We start from the raw sequence: 16,227 nt of genomic DNA, 5'->3' as shown, positions 1-16,227 counted from the left end.
TCTTCTCCCAGGCTGGGGGTAAAGAGCTGGGATTTGGGGCTTTGAATCTCTTAGGAGCCAGCCGTACTTTCCGGAGGATTCTTTTGCTCTCAGATATCTCTGTAAAATGGCAGGTTCAGGGAGAGGGGCTGCCCTGAGCCCTTATCCCAGAGCCCAGGGATGGAGCAGCAGCACCCACCCATTCCCCCCTAAACCACTGGACGAGCATCTCCACACTGACCAAGGGCTTCCCACACCAAAATCCTTTAACTTTTAACTTATTTCAGAATACCACCTTTTGCTGCCAGCACAGTAATTCCCCATTTTTCCCGGTTAAACCCACAGGACACAGAGCCCTCTGTCCCTCCCCAGCATCACTCCCAGCGGTGCCTCCCCTGCAGCAAATGGCTTTTGCAGAGCTGCTGGGACACAACCCCCACACTGAATTTTGAGCGATTTCACTCCCCAAAAATTTTTGCCTTCTGGGTTTTTTTCCTCTTTTTTCCTTTACTCCAGTCTCTCTCCCTCTTCCTCCCATATCCCCCTTTTTCTTTTTCTATACCTCCACCTATTACACCCCCATCCAGCTCTTTCTAACAACTCTCTGCTATTTTCCCAAATCACCTGCCTTTTGCTAATGCCAAAAATCCTTTTTCTTTCTTAACAGACAAAATAGATTATCTCATCCTGCTGTTCTCCTCCCCGTCTGTCCAGCCCCAAGCGGTCAGACGCTCGCTGCGGTGCCGTGGCCAGATGTAATAGGGCTATTAGATGAGTTATCACAGCCTGAAAGGATGAAATAACTTCTGTGCCTTCATCCAAATAAAACTCCCCATTCCTGTTCAATGCAACGAATGAACAAGAGTTCCCAGGGGAAATAGCCAGGAAAATGTTAGAAGATGTTAGAAGGTGTTAGAAGATGTTATTTGAGACCTGACCCTTTGCCAAGCCACCTCTTGGTTTGGGCTCAAAGGGCTCTGGGGTTTCTCCATGGGGAATTGGGAAGCCCAAGGATCAGTGTCAACACCCAGAGCTAAATCCTCACCCGGGTGCTGCCCCATCAGCATTTTTTGAGTGCTCGGTGGCACAACCTCAGGAATGTCCCACATGTGGCTGAATCCCTGGACCAGTTGCATCCAGCAAACTGCTGTTTTCTCACCCCAGGCACTAATTCCAAGGAGAAACTTTGCTTTTCATCTCAGAAGGAGCTGTCCCTGCGTTTCCCATGAGCTCCATGCAATGTCCTCAGATCTGCAGGTGGAACATCCAGCCTGGCCCAGGGCAGCATCCCAGCCCCTGTGGGAGATGCTCTGGAGCCAGCCAGAGCCCCTGGGCTGGCCCTGCAGGGCACCACTGCGCCGGCCAGCCCTGACTGACCTCCCAGTGCCACCAATTCCCCCAGTGGGGCTTTACAGGGATTTCCTTAGAGGGATGCAAACCCCCAGGTCCTCCCTCCTGGGCTGGCGAGGAACAGCCCAAGGCAGCAGCTCCACCTCAAAATTTTAAATCCCAACACTTATTGGGACTCTGCTTGTTCCCCCTCTGCTACCCCACTAAACCCCCCCATTTCCATCCTCCCTGGAGTGTGACAGACGTGGGGACACTGGCACCACCAGCATCACCTCTGGGCATCCTGGGGCTACACCCACAGGCTCTGGAGCCGCAGCTGCTTCCCGGCCAACCGTGCAGGAATAGCCCAAATGTTTCCTCCATGTCACCTTGTTTTGGGCTTATTTATCTCCCTTCTGGTCATTTTTGTCTCTTTTCTTTTATTCCTGGAAAGACCTCTGTGAGTGTGGGGTTGAAATGCAGGAATAGCTCTGCATTACCCTGCGGTCCCTAACCCAGAACTGTCATATGAAGCAGTTAAAAATCACATTACTGGGGAAACAAGGGACAATTTTAGTTCCCTTCCCTGCTTCTGGAGCCCTCTGGGAGTATCATAAATGCTCCCGGAATTTTCACATACTTTTAACTCCAAAATATTCCACAGCACCATGCACAATCCATCTGTCCATCTGCTCAGCACTTCACCCAGCCCAGCTGCCATTCCAGCTGCAGGGATTTGCCCATCCCTAAACCTTGCAAGAAAATCACCTTGATCAAAACTCAACCAGAATGAAGGCATTGAACCCCAGCAGTTCTACACCAAAACTCTTTGTGCTGCTCCTTCGGTATTGCCTCAGGATGGAGGTTTTTTTGAGGGGGGATGTAAATCAGCCGAGGCATTTTGGGTCTCTGGTCACATCCAAAATCACAAACATCATTTATTTTCAGACCTGAGGTTTGGCTATTTCTCAAATTTCTTATAATCATGTCCCAGTGCTGACAGGCTGGAGCCTGAGCACAGAGCTGGGTGTGCAACCAGCTCCATTTAAAATCTGACTGCAAGGAAAGGAGGGAACAGTATCGCACCCAACATTTATTTATTATCATTTTTAATTTGGTTCTACATCTTGTTTGCGTTTATTTTGTTCAGTTTTATACACAGGGGAAGTGTCAGATCTCCTCCCTCTTGTTTGCCCTGCTCTGAGCATCAGCAGCTCTGCTCTGGTGGTTTTCCAAACCCCATTGGGGAAAGGATGTGCCCGGCAGTTTGTGACAAAAAGCGTTCACAGGAAAAAAGAAAGCCAGCCGGCTTTGGAACCCACAGAACCCAGACATCCTTCAGTTCTTTTCCCAAATAATGGTTTACACTCACAGTTTCCTGCAATGCTGGGAGTATTTCAGGTCTGCAGACAACAGAAGGAAAAAAGAGAAGTTGAAATACAGTGTGAAAAGGATAAAAGACACCGATTTGGTGCCTTTCTTCACCTGGGCAACTTTTCAAGCTGTTTCAAGAGATCTTCCCTGCCAAGTCACTTGGGATGATGCCTTTGGGTGCCACTGTGGCAACACGGGGCCCAAAAGCAGCAGCTCCCCTCCCCATCCCGGCTGTGCTCTTCCTCACTCAGCTGGAGGACGCCCTGTGGACATCACACCTCAGTTCTGTGTCACCTCCCAAAAACCAGTGCCTGGGGCCAGTTCCTGCACTGTCCCACCTGGAAAGATGCCTGAACAGGATGGTTTTTGCATCAATCAAGTCCAGGGATGGACCAGCTCCACTGCACATCCCTAATATTGGCAGCACAGGAAAAAGGCATAATGGGAAAAGCAAGGAGCAAGCAAGGATGATGTCCCAGCACAGCTGGATCCTCTCAGCATCTCCCTCTCCTTCCTTATTTACGGCTGGAGCTGAATCCTCCTTGTTCATCCCCTTGGCAGAGGATCAGAACTCATCAATTCTCCATTTGCTGCCGAGCGTTGTGTTTCTTCCTATACATTTTTTTCTTAATTATCTGACAATGAAACAATTTAAAGGGGGATTAAAAAAACCAGAGAGGCAAGAAACATCCATCAGTGTGCTTAAAAAATAAAACCTGTGTGGGCATCCCATCCCACCGCCCTCATCCCCATGTGGAGCTAGGAGCATCAGGCACAAGTTTTGAGGTGAAGGATTCAATAGTTTATGGGATTGTCCAGCTCCATCAGAGGTGCTAAATGAGGGATTCAGGGATAAACCAAGGATTATGTAAAGCAGGTCTTTAAGGACAATGTGTTTTCCATTCAAAGATTCAGGCATGTCTAATAAAAAGGGATTGATGTCAGAGCAATGGGGCTCTGCCAGCACTGCTGGGTTTGGGGGGAATGAGGCTCAGAATGGGAAAATAACCAGCTGAGCTGTTCCTAAGCCTTACAAAATGCAGGAGGTGGGGAGGGACTGGCCCCAGGAGCCTGCAATGGACACAGGAGGAGGATGGTGGCTGCAGTGACTGGGAAGAGGGAGAAGGGCTCGAGGACACGGGAGCTCAGTGCTCGGGGGCTGGGGCAGCCCCTCCACCACCTTCCCCCGTGGGGGATTCTGAGCATCCCCTGCTCTGCCTGGACTAGGAAGTTATTTGGCAGCTTGTTGCACAAGCCTTGTCCTTTTGGTGCATCCCAGCCCTGAGGTCCCAGCCCAGCACCCTGACCTGATGTCCAGGGGATCCAGCAGGGCTTGGACCAAATCTGGCTGCCCTGGGACAGCCACTGAGATGCAGCATCAAAATCCCCCCAAAAACCCTTCCCAGTGATCTCTCCAGTCTCAGCTTTCTTATTTGTTCCTAAGCAAAGCAGACACACCTTCCCTTTCTCCATCAAAAAGGGAAAAGGCAATAAATCATTATTCCCTTTAATTAAAAAGTGTGTAAATCTTATAAGCAGTTAATTAATAATTCCACATTAACTTGATTAAGCGCTGGGAGAGCTGGAGGCAGCACAGCCCACACGAGGCTCCCGGGGTCAGGCTGAACCTGCTGGGCTCAACTCCTCCTAAACCAGGGGATAAAATCTCTGTCCTCAATGGGATTTAGGGATAAAATCCCAGCAAATGTCACCCTGGTGTCACGAAGGTGCTTGTTCCCACCCTGCATCCCCTCACGTCTGCAGGAACAAACCCAGCTTATCAGCAGCACTTTGGCTTTCCAGCCATGCCCAAGTGTGAACAACTCCAATCAATCAATGGCTGTGTAAGTCATGATAATATGATAAACCAGAGCTCATCATCAACAACAGGGGTTAAAGCAGAGGGGAGCAGAGGACATCACTTCTTCCCCCAGCCGGGTGCTGAGGAATCATCTCCTCTTCCTCCTCTCCCCACCCACTCCTAAACCCTCAACTGCAAAGTGGATTTTCATGCATCTCTCCTATAAAAAAGTGCAATTCCAGGATATGAAGTAGTCATTAATCACCCGGAAATTGCGCTTGTTACAGGAGAAACATTAACAAAATAATCATAAATCGTCTGCCAGCCCTGATTTGCGGGTGCACACGTTTTCAAGGGGATGGAGAGGCCTCTCATTCGGCTGCTGTAATTAGTGATTAACCCTTTGCCACGCAGGGCAGAGCATGGGCACCACCAGCATCCTCCACCATGGATTGTCTGTGCATCCACCCCAGCACAAAATATCTGAGGCATTCCTGGCATCCTTGAAAAGCTGCAGGTTTTGAGGTTATTAAAATCCCATTATTTTATTGCTGTGATTAGATTAAAACGCTGATTTAATGCTGGAGGCAGCTTATCCCGCTCAGCTGGGGAGGTGGAGGTGCTGTCAGGACCCGGGTGTGCCCAGGATCCCACCAAACCGACCAGGTGGGAAAAGCCCTTTTTGCCCTCTGACTCTGCTGTTCTTGCGGCGCCATCACACGGGAGACTTTTACATCCACCTACAAGGGACCTCAAACTTCTCATAAATTGAAGAAGTCGGTGAGAAAAGTTCTTTTCCTCTCTCTCCCCTGCGCTGTCACAGAGGCTCTGGTGGGAACTCCCCTGAGCCCTCTAAGGCACCCCCAAAAGCAGATCATACCCCAGAAAAGGTAGAAAACAGCACTTTGGAAGAGAACCTGAACTTTTCCTTTATCTTGAACCTGAATTCACACCCCGAAGAAAATGGTGTTTTCCTTTTTTATTAAAAAAAATATGTGAACTACCAAACAGGTTGACTAAATCTTTTATTTAGGATCATGTCAGCCTTAGGGATGGGTCACCTGAGCCAGAAAGGAGCCTGCCCTGAGCACCGGGACTTGTTTCAGTGCCCACCAGGGCACTGTGTGTGCTGTATCACTGGAATGGAGAGTTTTAGGAGGATCTGCCAGCAGGAATCGTGGGGCTGAACGGAGCAGCTCCTCCCGTGGATATCAACCCTTTGCAAAGCAATTCTATGGGAATAAAATACCACGTGCTTGAGAATGGGATGGGGTGAGCAGTCAGGGAAAGCATTTGGATTTTGGGGTGATGCTGGCAGCCTTTGAACCCCAACACTGCAGAGTGGGGATGGAACTGACCCCCTAAACTGTAGGTGCCGAAGTCTGGGAGGGGCAGGGTCTGGCCACAGGCTCCCATTGGAGCCCCCAACCTGCCCCTGGCCCCCCTGAGGGGTTCTCACCCACCCTGGATGCTCCAGGCCACGGGGACCAGTGAAGCTCCCGGGCTGGCAGGGAGGGATGGTGTTAATGAAGGAATCTGCTAATTACTCAGCCTGTGCTGGGCAAACCAGGATTTAGGGGGCTGCTCCCAGCACCCAGATGGAGAAGTCCAATCCCACATGAGAGAAGAAATAATTTTTAAGCCCCACTGTTCTCTATGACAGGTCTGTCAGGAAGGCAGGAGGCTCCGCTTCTCTTTTCCCCCTCTGATCTAATCAGTTTTAATTGGAAGAATAAATGAGACCTTTCCTTCAAGATAATTATACAAAACATTAAATTAAATTACTATCAGGAATTTTTTCTCACCACTTGTGTCAGGCATCTGTTGTTTTAAATAATCATCTGACGAACATTTCCCTGCCGCTCTCCCTGCTGGGAGCATGTCCGTCTTGGACAAGGCAGCTGGAAGGCTCTGGGTAACAAATCAGAGAAAAGGGACTTTTGTCCCCAAAATCAGAGAATCGTGGAATGGCTTGGGTTGGAAGGGACGTCAAAGCTCATCCCATTCCACCCCCTGCCATGGGCGGGGACACCTTCCACTATCCAGGTTGCTCCAAGCCCTGTCCAGCCTGGCCTTGGACACTGCCAGGGATCCAGGGGTGTCTCATAACCATGAACTTGGAGGTATTTTCCAATCTAAATGATTCCATGATCCAGTGACCACCCGGACCAAGGTGCTCCTGTGTCCATCACCGATGCCCCTCGCACAGGCAGCTCGGCTGCACCGACACAGTTCATAATTTTAGGAGCGTTTTGGGGACAAACCTGCGGGAAGCGGGCTCGGGGGAAAGGGGGGGCGGCCCCGCTGAGCCCCCGCCAGCTCAGCGCAGGAGCGGCCGCGCCGCCTTAAGGGCGCCGGGGGCGGGGCCGGGCGGGGCGGGGCCAGCGCGGGGGCGGGGCCAACCTGCAGCGTCACCGGCGGCCGCGCCGGGTTCAGGCGAGGAGCGCCGAGAAGTGCCGAGTTCAGCCGAGCGCAGCCGAGTTCAGCCGAGCGCAGCCGAATGCAGCTGGCGGCAGCGCGGGTGCTGCGCGGGGCGTTGATCCCCCCGGTGCGGGTCCCCCCGGTGCGGGTCTCCCCGGTGGGGATCCCCCCGGTGCGGGTCCCCCCGGTGCGGGTCTCCCCGGTGGGGATCCCCCCGGTGCGGGTCCCCCCGGTGCGGGTCCCCCTGGTGCGGGTCCCCCCGGTGGGGATCCCCCCGGTGCGGGCGCGATCGGCCACGGCGGCGACCCCCCCGCTCGGGCTGCTCTATGAGCGGCATGGGGAGCCCGCAGCCGTGGTGCAGTAAGGGGGGAACACGGGGGGCATTGCAGGGGAGTGCGGGAATGGGGTGGGGGTGAGTTTGGGGGGCATTGGAGGGGGCGGGTGCAGATGCAGAGCCGAGGCTGGGGGGCACAGTGGGGGCAGAGATCTGCAGTGGGGGCTGGCACAGAGTGCAGAGTGGGGCGGGGGTGCCGGTGTGGTTTTGGGGTGCTGCAGGGCTGCTCTGGGGGTGCAGTGCAGGGGGGTCAGGGCTTGCCCACCCCAGGTGTATGGGGTGAAGATGTCATGCAGCTCTCTGTGGTACCCCCGAACACACAGGGGGACCCTGGGATGCCCCAGTGTTCTTCTGGTGCCGTGGTCTCACAGGTGGATGCTGGGGGTGATGCTTCCACATTCCCTGCCCTCCTGCTGTTGTTCCTTCAATCTGCCTTACACCACGTGTTTTGCCCAAAAAGCTCATTTTTGCTTAATTTGGGGCACGCCAGGGCGGTTTGAGCCCCAGCATCACTGTGCCCCAACTTCATCCTGGGTTGTGTCCCATTGATGTGGATTCTCTTTGAGGTCTCAATTGAGGGACCAAAGCAGCATCCCAAGCATTGTTTGGGACAGCTGCTGATGCTCAGCATCAAAAAACCTAGCAAGGAGAAAGTCGTAGTTTGGTGGATTTTAGGCCTTTTTTTTCAAGGGAGGAGACTTTGAGGTTTTACTGCCCCTCTGGAACCAGCTCAGATCATGCTGATACATTATCCAGGTGCATCCAGACACCAACCCCCTGATTTTTTGGAGAAGGACTGTTGCTTTTCCAAATGATCATTCAGTTGTGCAATGGTGCTTGTCGCCACTGCCACTTCCTGAGATTTGCTGCTATCACCCCATTGCTTGTGCAAGGCCGGTCTTGCCTCGTGCTTTGTGACTTCTTCTTTTTCACAGATTTCCGAAAATATCCCAGGTTCCCGTAAGGCTCAAGTGGGGCAGGACAAGCCGTAAAATCCCCGGCCAAAACAGCGGCTTTTTTACGCAATCTGCTGAGTTTGTTAAGTTTAGTGAGCATCACTGGGCTTGCTGACATGGGATTGTGTTGGGTGGTTGGCTTTTAGCAGCTTCCTCCAAATATCTGTCCATCTGTCTAACATGAATCTGATTTTTTAATGGGATCGGGCATCCGATGCTGTTAATTCGAGTGTGGCGTGTAGGTGATACAGGCACCCTCCAGCTTCAGCCACAGCACAGAAGACATCACCAAACTGGTCTTAATGCCCTTTTCCTTTGTGTCTCCCTGTTCAGACTGAAGGATCTGGAAGTGCCCAAGCTGGGGGACTCTGATGTCCATGTCAAGATGTTGGCAGCCCCCATCAATCCTGCCGACATCAACATGATCCAAGGTAATGTGTCAGATTAGTGCCTGGCACATGAATTCTTGCAGGATGCTCCAAGTTGGAAGAGACCCATGAGGATCATCAAAGCCCAGCCCCTGTCTTGGAGGGTTTGGAGATGGCTCCTGGCGTGGGGCATGACGGGGTTTCCAGCTCACCTCCAGCTTCCCTACAGGGACCTACCCCCTCCTGTCACCGCTGCCGGCCGTGGGAGGGAACGAAGGTGTTGGGGAGGTGCTGGAGGTCGGGCGCCATGTGACAGCTCTGAAGCCCGGGGACTGGGTCATCCCTGCGAACGCCGGGCTCGGTGAGTTCATCCCCAGCATCCTCGGCACCGCTGCGTCCTTGCTCGTCCCCCACCTGCAAAGCATCTTCCCAGGGGATTTTTGGGATGTTGGAGCCCCTGGGAGCAGCCCAGGCTTGCCCAGAGAGCAAACCCGTGGTCATGCTCCTGTGTGAGCTGCTGTGGGGATTTGGGGGTCCCAGAGCAAAAGCACAGCTCTGCAAAGCACCATCTTTGCAGGGTGTGGGTAGAGCCGTGAGCCCCTCCACTTACAGCAGTTACACCTGATGGGATGGGACTCAAAACGGGGAACAAAGCTCCATTAGGGAATGCTGGGTGAGGGAAGCAGGAGCTGGAACCCATTTAGTGCTGTATGAGACCAATCATAAATATAATGAGACTGTTGGGATAATTGATGGAGTTATTTCTTACCTGTTTATATCTCGGTTTATTTTCACCACCTATTTTTATTTTTATGTATTTTTTTTAAAGCAAGCTCAGTTCTTGCTCCCCAGCCCCAGTGAGTGAATAGGAATAGGAGCAGTGGCAATGCCATTGCTTATGCCAAACTTAAATGTAGCAATAATCTTCTTTTCTGTAGCCTAGACCCTTTATGAGGTGTCTGTGCCATTGTAAAGCATTGCAGCAATCTGTGTTTCTCTGGAAACAACCACATTTTTTCCCATCAGCTTAGAGCTTCCCTAAAGACCTGGGATAAAACATTTCACCCAGGCAAGGTCGTGGTGGCCTCTCACTGTAGTTTTCTCTTTAATAATGCTCTGCTGGGAAAGTGTGGGAATTTATTTCCCGACAAATGTCTCCCATGCTCCTCCAAAATGCCAATGGCCTGATATTTGCTGGTTCTGGTTTAGTGTCACAGCTTGTTCTTTGCCTATTTCTACTTAAAAGGCTTTTTGCTAAATGAGAGAAGGAAAACGATGGAGTTAAGAGCCAAATGGGATATTTTTAAGCATAAAAACCCTGTAAATAGATGATAGAGGGTTAAATTGTATATAAGGGTAGAGGGAGTAAAGCTGACTAAATTGGCTTGGAATATATGGGCTCATCTGTAGGACAGAGAGTATTTCCATTATCTCTGCACACACGTCCAGGGAGCCCCAGTCCCATTATCCCTCTGGGAAATGATCAAGTTTTGCTGGGTGATAAATGTTGGCAGGCAGCAAGGAATCCATTCCTTGCCTCTTGGAGTATTTTGATGTACCCATATGGGCACACATTCCATAATTCCCTCTCTGGGGTGCAGCTGGTTCCCGGTGCAGCGATGCTGCTGGCACTGAGGCTGCGGTGTGAACTGATGGTTTTCCTTTGCTTCCCCCCCTGCCGTGGCTGTGCCCGCGGTGCTGCCGTGCCCAGGAACGTGGCGGACGCAGGGGGTGTTCCCTGAGGAGATGCTGCTGAAGGTGCCCAGTGACATCCCGGTGCTCTGTGCTGCCACTCTGAGTGTCAACCCCTGCACGGCATTCCGTATGCTGGCTGACTTCGAGAGCCTGGCGCCCGGTACGGCCCTGCCATGAGAGAGCAATTCCACTTGGGTCTCCTGGCTGCCTCTGCAGTGGGAAACTGGGTTTCTTCACCTCTAGGGGACTCCATCATCCAGAACGCTGCCAACAGCGGTGTAGGCCAGGCCGTCATCCAGATCGCCAGGGCCTCCGGCATCAAGACCATCAACGTGGTGAGGGACAGGTGGGTCCCCTGGGGAGGAGCAAGTTTGGGAGCTGGATCTGCTCATCCTGCTCATGCAACCCAGGATTTTCTCCTGTTTGCTCCTCCAAGTTGTCCTCCAGCCTCTGCCCTGTTGTGCCCACATGACACCGGAGCAGGAGGAAGGAGAAGGTGACTCTGCTTCCTGGCTCATCAGGTCCTCTTTTTTTTCCCTCCCCAGACCTGATCTCCCAAAGCTGGTGGAGAGGCTGATGGCCCTGGGCGCTGATCACGTTGTCACGGAGGAGATGCTGAGAAAGCCAGAGATGAAAGATATATTTAAGGTACCTTAGTGCTGATCCCACTGGAGAGATGGTCCAGGGCTGTTGCTGCTGTTCAGCACTGCGGGAAAGTGCAGGGATGGTGGGAAGGACAAATTTTTCTCTAGATCAGGATTTAGCCCCAGGAGTGGAGGGATTTTGCTGCTGCCACAAGGGCAGGATCACAGATTTTAGGTCCGATCAGATGGGGCTTGGAGCAGCCTGGTCTAGCTGGAGGTGTCTCCCTGCACATGGCAGGGATTGGAATGAGTCCCTTCCAACCCCAGCTGTTCCTTGGTTCTGATAGATTTTAGCTCTACTACTCTCAGCATCTCTCAGGTAAATGTTGAGGTTAATGCAGATGCTTTGTCAAGAACCACGGTCCCATCCCCTAAAGGAGCCATAAAATTTGGGAACTTTTGTCATAAACCCTTGCAGAGCACCCCGAGGCCCCGGCTCGCCCTGAACTGTGTCGGAGGCAAAAGCACCACGGAGATGCTGCGGCACCTGCAGTAAGTTTGGCTGGGTGGTGGCTTGGGCACAAGCTTGGGGACAGAAACTGGCAAGAGAGGGTCCTGCTCGAGAGTCTGTTGAACTTTTAGAGAGGAAAGATGAGTGGAAAAGTGGTTTTGGATAACAACAGTGATTTGAAGTCACCATGCCGGTGGCTGGGGGCAGCTGGGGTCCAGTTGTGAAGCTCCCCAGGTCCTGTAACTGGTGTGGCTGTGTAACTGGTGTAACTGGTGTGGCTGAGCAGCAAATTCAGCTAATGGTGCATGGAAGTAAGAGGAGAGCCTGGAAAGTGGGATCTGAGGGGTAACTGGGGAGCCCCAGGGGAGTTCTGGACGGCAGAGGGGGAGGTAGCAAGGTCAGAGCTGTACTTTTGGGACCACATAACCCAATACCTCTTTCCTACTCCAGACCCAAGGGGACCATGGTCACCTATGGGGGGATGGCAAAGCAGCCTGTGATGGTGCCTGTGGTGAGTACTGGGGATGCCCCTCCTTTGTCCCCTGTGCTCCACTGCATGTCCCATCCCCTCGGTGCTGTGGGCACCTGGCTCTCCCCAGCTGCAGATTGAGACCCTCCAGCCTTTCTTATTTGCCTGATGGAGTCCATTACAGGACAGGCTGCGTCCCACTGCTGGGCTCTTGGCTTTTTATATGGAGGGTTTGGGCTGCTGGAGGATTCCAGTGGGGAAATGGCCCCGCAGGCGCTGAGCATCAAACCTGCCCTGACTCCACACCTCAGAGTCGCCTCCATCACTTTTCGCCAATGTCACACTGGGAGGGGACACATGCATGTCACTGGATGTGTGAGGGGACATGGGAATCACTGGGCACACAAGGGGACACCAGTGTCACTTGCACAAGGGGACACAGGAGTGTCACTGGGTACCAGGAGGACACACAGGTGTCATTTGCACAAGAGGACACACGGGTGTCACTGGGTGCACATTCCCTCTCCACAGAGCGCTTTCATCTTCCGGGACGTGCGGCTCCGCGGGTTCTGGATGACGCAGTGGCGGAAGGACCACATGCAGGGTGAGTTGGGGGGGCTGAGGGACCCGAGCCAGGGGGGCTGCGGGACCTGAGCCAGAGGGCCTGAGGGTCTGTCCTCATGCAGGGGGTGGGAATGGGGCCAAACTTCACCCAGCACCATCCTCGCTCCCACTCACAGAGCCATCTCTGCTAGTCCCAAGGTGCTGAGACACCGGTGCTGGGCTCAGGCAGGGACCATACCTGGGGCTCTTTCCTCATCCCACATGCCTGAGCTGGGGGCATGTCACACCCAGGGACCCTGCATGGCTTCAGGCAGGTGTTTCCAGGGGTGGTGGATGCACTGCACCTCACAGTGAGTGCTCCTTCCTTCCCATGCAGACCAGGGGAGTGTGGCCACAATGATGGATGCCCTGTGCCAGCTCATCCGCAGGGGCCAGCTCGCAGCACCAGCCTGCGCCGAGGTCCCGCTCCAGGACTACAGGGCAGCGCTGGAGGCCTCCATGAAGCCCTTCGTGTCCTCCAAGCAGATCCTCCTCCTCTGACCTGCAGCTCCTGGAGCCCTGTCCTGCTCTGCCTGCTTGTCCGCAGAATTGAGGGGGGAAAAAACCCTCCAGATTGATTGAATTTCTTTTTTCTTTTGTTTTTCGCATTTTGGGTGCCCACTGAAAGCTTTAAAAGCCTCTGCAGCTTTGTGTGGAAGTGCTGCTGGAGGGAGGCTGCATCTCGCTGTGGCTGGGGGGAGTTTGGGAGCCCAAATGACAGCTCACTCAGCTCAGAGTGTGAAAAGAGCAGCAGTTCCCCCTCACATGTGCTTTTGGGGCTGGCAGGACTGTAGTTATCCCAGCTGGAATGTGGGATGGGCAGGGAAGCCCAAGTCATCTCCCTGCAGCCTCACTGCCCCCAGGCCTGCTCCGAGCAGGGGGAGAAGGGGCACAGACTGCCCCAAATGATGGGGGGGTGCTGTGGCTGGAGCAGCCCTGGGTGCTGCTGCAGCTCCTGGAGGAGCCCTGGGTCACCCCCGGCTGGGTTTTGCCAAGGGCACTGCAAGGGCCGGAGCCTTTGGCCTTCCGGGCTGGAGCCAGACCCTCAGTGTCCCTGAAGGCCCTCCCGCCCGGTGTGGCACAGTGACTGTGACACTGCAGAGCAATGTGAAAAGATTTATTATTGAGAACAACCAACAGTGTGTTCTTGCTTCCTCCTGTGTGGTTTTCTACCTCTATGACCCCACAGCTCCCTATGGTCCCTGCTCTTCCCAGTCCAGTTCCGGCCGCGGTCTGGCAGCGTTGGCCGTGCAGGTGCAGGTGGGGCAGTGGCCATGGCCGGGCACTGGCCCCAGCGTGGCCATCCCAAGCCACGGAGGGCAGGGCGGGAGCAGCGCAGCCCCGGGCACCTGCGCAGCACCTGGATTTGGCTGCCCAGGGCGGAATGTGGGCAGTCCCAGGGGTGTGAGGGGCCTGTGTGGGGCAGGAGGGGTGGCAGGGCTGTGTCTGCGGGGCTGTTTGTGTGGGGAGGGCCCGGCACTGCCCGCCCGGGGGGCTGTGCCTGCCCAGGGCTCGGGCACCGTGGAGCTGCTGCTCGTGGATGTCTGGGTGTCCTCCTCCTCCTCCTCCTCCTCTACCTCCTCCTCCTCCTCCTCCTCCTCCTCCGCTCCTGCCGCCGGCTCAGCATCCCACCTTTTCCTGGGGAGCTTTGCCTGGATCCCGGTGCCCGGGGGGGACACAGCCAGGGGATTTGTGCTTTCCCCAGCACCCTGCACACCCCTCCAGACACAGGGCTGGTAATCCCTTGTGAAAAAGGGGTTGAAGTAGAACAGCAGCTGCAAAAGGCAAAAGAAAGTTGTTTGCTGCAAGGAGGAGGAAGAGATCCGAGGGAGATCCAGGAGCTGGCACAAGAAAGGACAAATGGGTGTTCAAAGGACTCTCAGGGGCATTTCACACCTCAGGCTTTGGCTGAGTGAAGTGTTAGGACAGAGCTTTGTTAAGTCACAACCACCCTCATGTTTTGAGCATTTGGGAGCAGAGAAGTGTAGGGTAATCAAAAGCCAGAAAACTGGAGAAACCTAAATCCCGCTAGTTTTCAGGCCCCTCAGCGTGTCCAGAGTAACTGATCCAAGACAAAACCAGGCTGTTTGCCCCCGTCCTATCTCCAGCCTTGTCAAGGCTCATTTTAGCTGAACTTGAACCTCCCCCTGAGTGTCCCAAGGAATCTCTAAGTCAGGAGGAGCCGACGTACCTTTCCCAGCGCAGACCCAGCTGCTGCTACTGCTCGGAGCTCCTCCATGGAGGTCAGCAGGGGAGAATCCCCTTCCATCCTGCGGAATCCGTGGAACATGAGCTGGAGAAGGAAGCCTCTCATGGACTCAGTTTCAAAGATCTTCTGGGGCCCTCTCCTGCCCAGCACTTCCTTCCTGAAGAGCTTTTCTCCGATCACAATGCAGTTCCCATCGTTGCCCCACCAGATCGACTCAAAGCTCTGGCTGCTCAGGATCTCCCAGAGCTTCTCCAGGAAGGAGTCAGCCGAAGGTTTGATGCTAGCAGAGAGCAAAATTTCATGTTAGGGTCCCAGGATTCATCAGGCCAACTTTCAAGGGCATTTTTGTCTGCAGGGAGTTCAGCAGCAGCATCCCAAGATGGTCCCAGATCATCTCTGGGATGGTCAGGAGAAGCTGAAGCCACCCACCAAGCTGGATCCTCCAGATCAGAAGCACAGGATGTCTCCTGTGAAGACAGCTCCATTTCGACTTATTTTTCTACAGCTTGGCTGCCTCCAACTAGCTTCTTGGTCCTGGCAGTCAGCAGGATGGAGTTTGTGGCTCCAGCTGCCTAGGAAGGTCTCCAGCCTGTGTTCTATCACAGTGACATCACAGCGTGGCACCTGTCTCCTGGCAGCAGGAGCTGGGAGATGCAGAAATAACCCCAAAACCCTGATTTCCCAGAGAGCTGTTTGAGCCCAGAGCTCATTCCAGTTGTATTCCCATGTGGAATGTCCTGCCAGGGCAGTGCTGTGTGCCGGTGCCCCTGGGAGTAGTGCCCAGGGAGGGATGGGGAAGGGGACAGCATTGGGCATCCAAGTGCCCCAGACCCGAGGTTTTTCACTTGGGCACCTTCTCCCCTACGCAGAAATGCCTGTATGGAATTCCTCTGGAACAACCCAGGTGTGAGGCGTCCACAGGGCTGCTTCTGCCGTGACTGTCCCTGTTCCCAGGTGATCTCGGATCCCAGCAGGCTCTCCATGCTGCTCCCTAGGATGAACTATAGGGGAAATGTTCCCCAAACATGTCTTGCAGTGGAAAAAACCTCCCTTGGGTTGGGTTCCTCGAACTTTCTTTGCCTCAGAACCTTCATAGCCCAACCCAGGGACCTCACTGCGGTTCTCACACCTTGTGCCCAGTTCCCAGCACACTCCGAGTGGGAGGACTGCGGCTGTGGAGTTGTGTGTGGACAGAGTTGTGAGGGACTGGTTGTGTCAGCTGAAGGCTCTGCTGGGATTCATCCTGGAGTCCTGGATGAGCTGGTGGGGTTACTGCAGGGCCCCTCTGGATCTACCAAAGGCCTGGGAGGTCCAGGGAGATCCCTCCTCACTGGGAGCTGGCAGTGTCATCCCTCCCCTGCACAGGGAGGGTGTGAGGGATGGCCCAGAAAGGTATACCTTCACTTGGGGGATTTTCTGGGTCCCATGGTGTGAGGAGAAGAGCAGGGCAGGAATGTTGCTCAGAGTTGGAGGGAGCACTGCACAACTGTGTGTGCACTTGGAAGAGCAAAACTCTCTGAAATTAAACCCCACAGCTGGGCTGGCAACTAAATGGACATGTCAAAGCCATTTCATCCCCCCTAAAACCCCTCAC

General features: G+C 53.9%; 1 protein-coding gene across 3 annotated transcripts; it reads left to right on the top strand.

Moving 5' to 3' along the window:
* Window positions 1–6,896: 6,896 nt before the first annotated feature.
* Window positions 6,897–13,578, top strand: MECR (mitochondrial trans-2-enoyl-CoA reductase). 3 transcript variants are annotated; one of them, XM_032132559.1, is made up of 10 exons: window positions 6,897–7,031; window positions 8,528–8,625; window positions 8,792–8,923; window positions 10,274–10,417; window positions 10,501–10,603; window positions 10,803–10,905; window positions 11,320–11,393; window positions 11,803–11,863; window positions 12,353–12,425; window positions 12,762–13,578. In XM_032132559.1, the coding sequence occupies exons 2-10, from the start codon at window positions 8,580–8,582 to the stop codon at window positions 12,923–12,925; spliced, it is 900 nt and encodes a 299-aa protein (XP_031988450.1). In that variant the 5' UTR covers window positions 6,897–7,031; window positions 8,528–8,579; the 3' UTR covers window positions 12,926–13,578. The 3 variants fall into 3 exon arrangements, with proteins under 3 accessions (XP_031988450.1, XP_031988452.1, XP_031988451.1); XM_032132561.1 differs by lacking the exon at window positions 6,897–7,031 and adding an exon at window positions 7,143–7,264; XM_032132560.1 differs by lacking the exons at window positions 6,897–7,031; window positions 12,762–13,578 and adding exons at window positions 7,179–7,264; window positions 12,584–12,722.
* The last annotated feature ends 2,649 nt before the right edge of the window (window positions 13,579–16,227 follow it).

This window comes from Corvus moneduloides, chromosome 23 (genome assembly GCF_009650955.1).
Source record: "Corvus moneduloides isolate bCorMon1 chromosome 23, bCorMon1.pri, whole genome shotgun sequence".
Lineage (NCBI taxonomy): Eukaryota > Metazoa > Chordata > Aves > Passeriformes > Corvidae > Corvus > Corvus moneduloides.
Note: the sequence above shows the minus strand (reverse complement) of the source record. Positions and strands in the feature narration are given on the sequence as shown.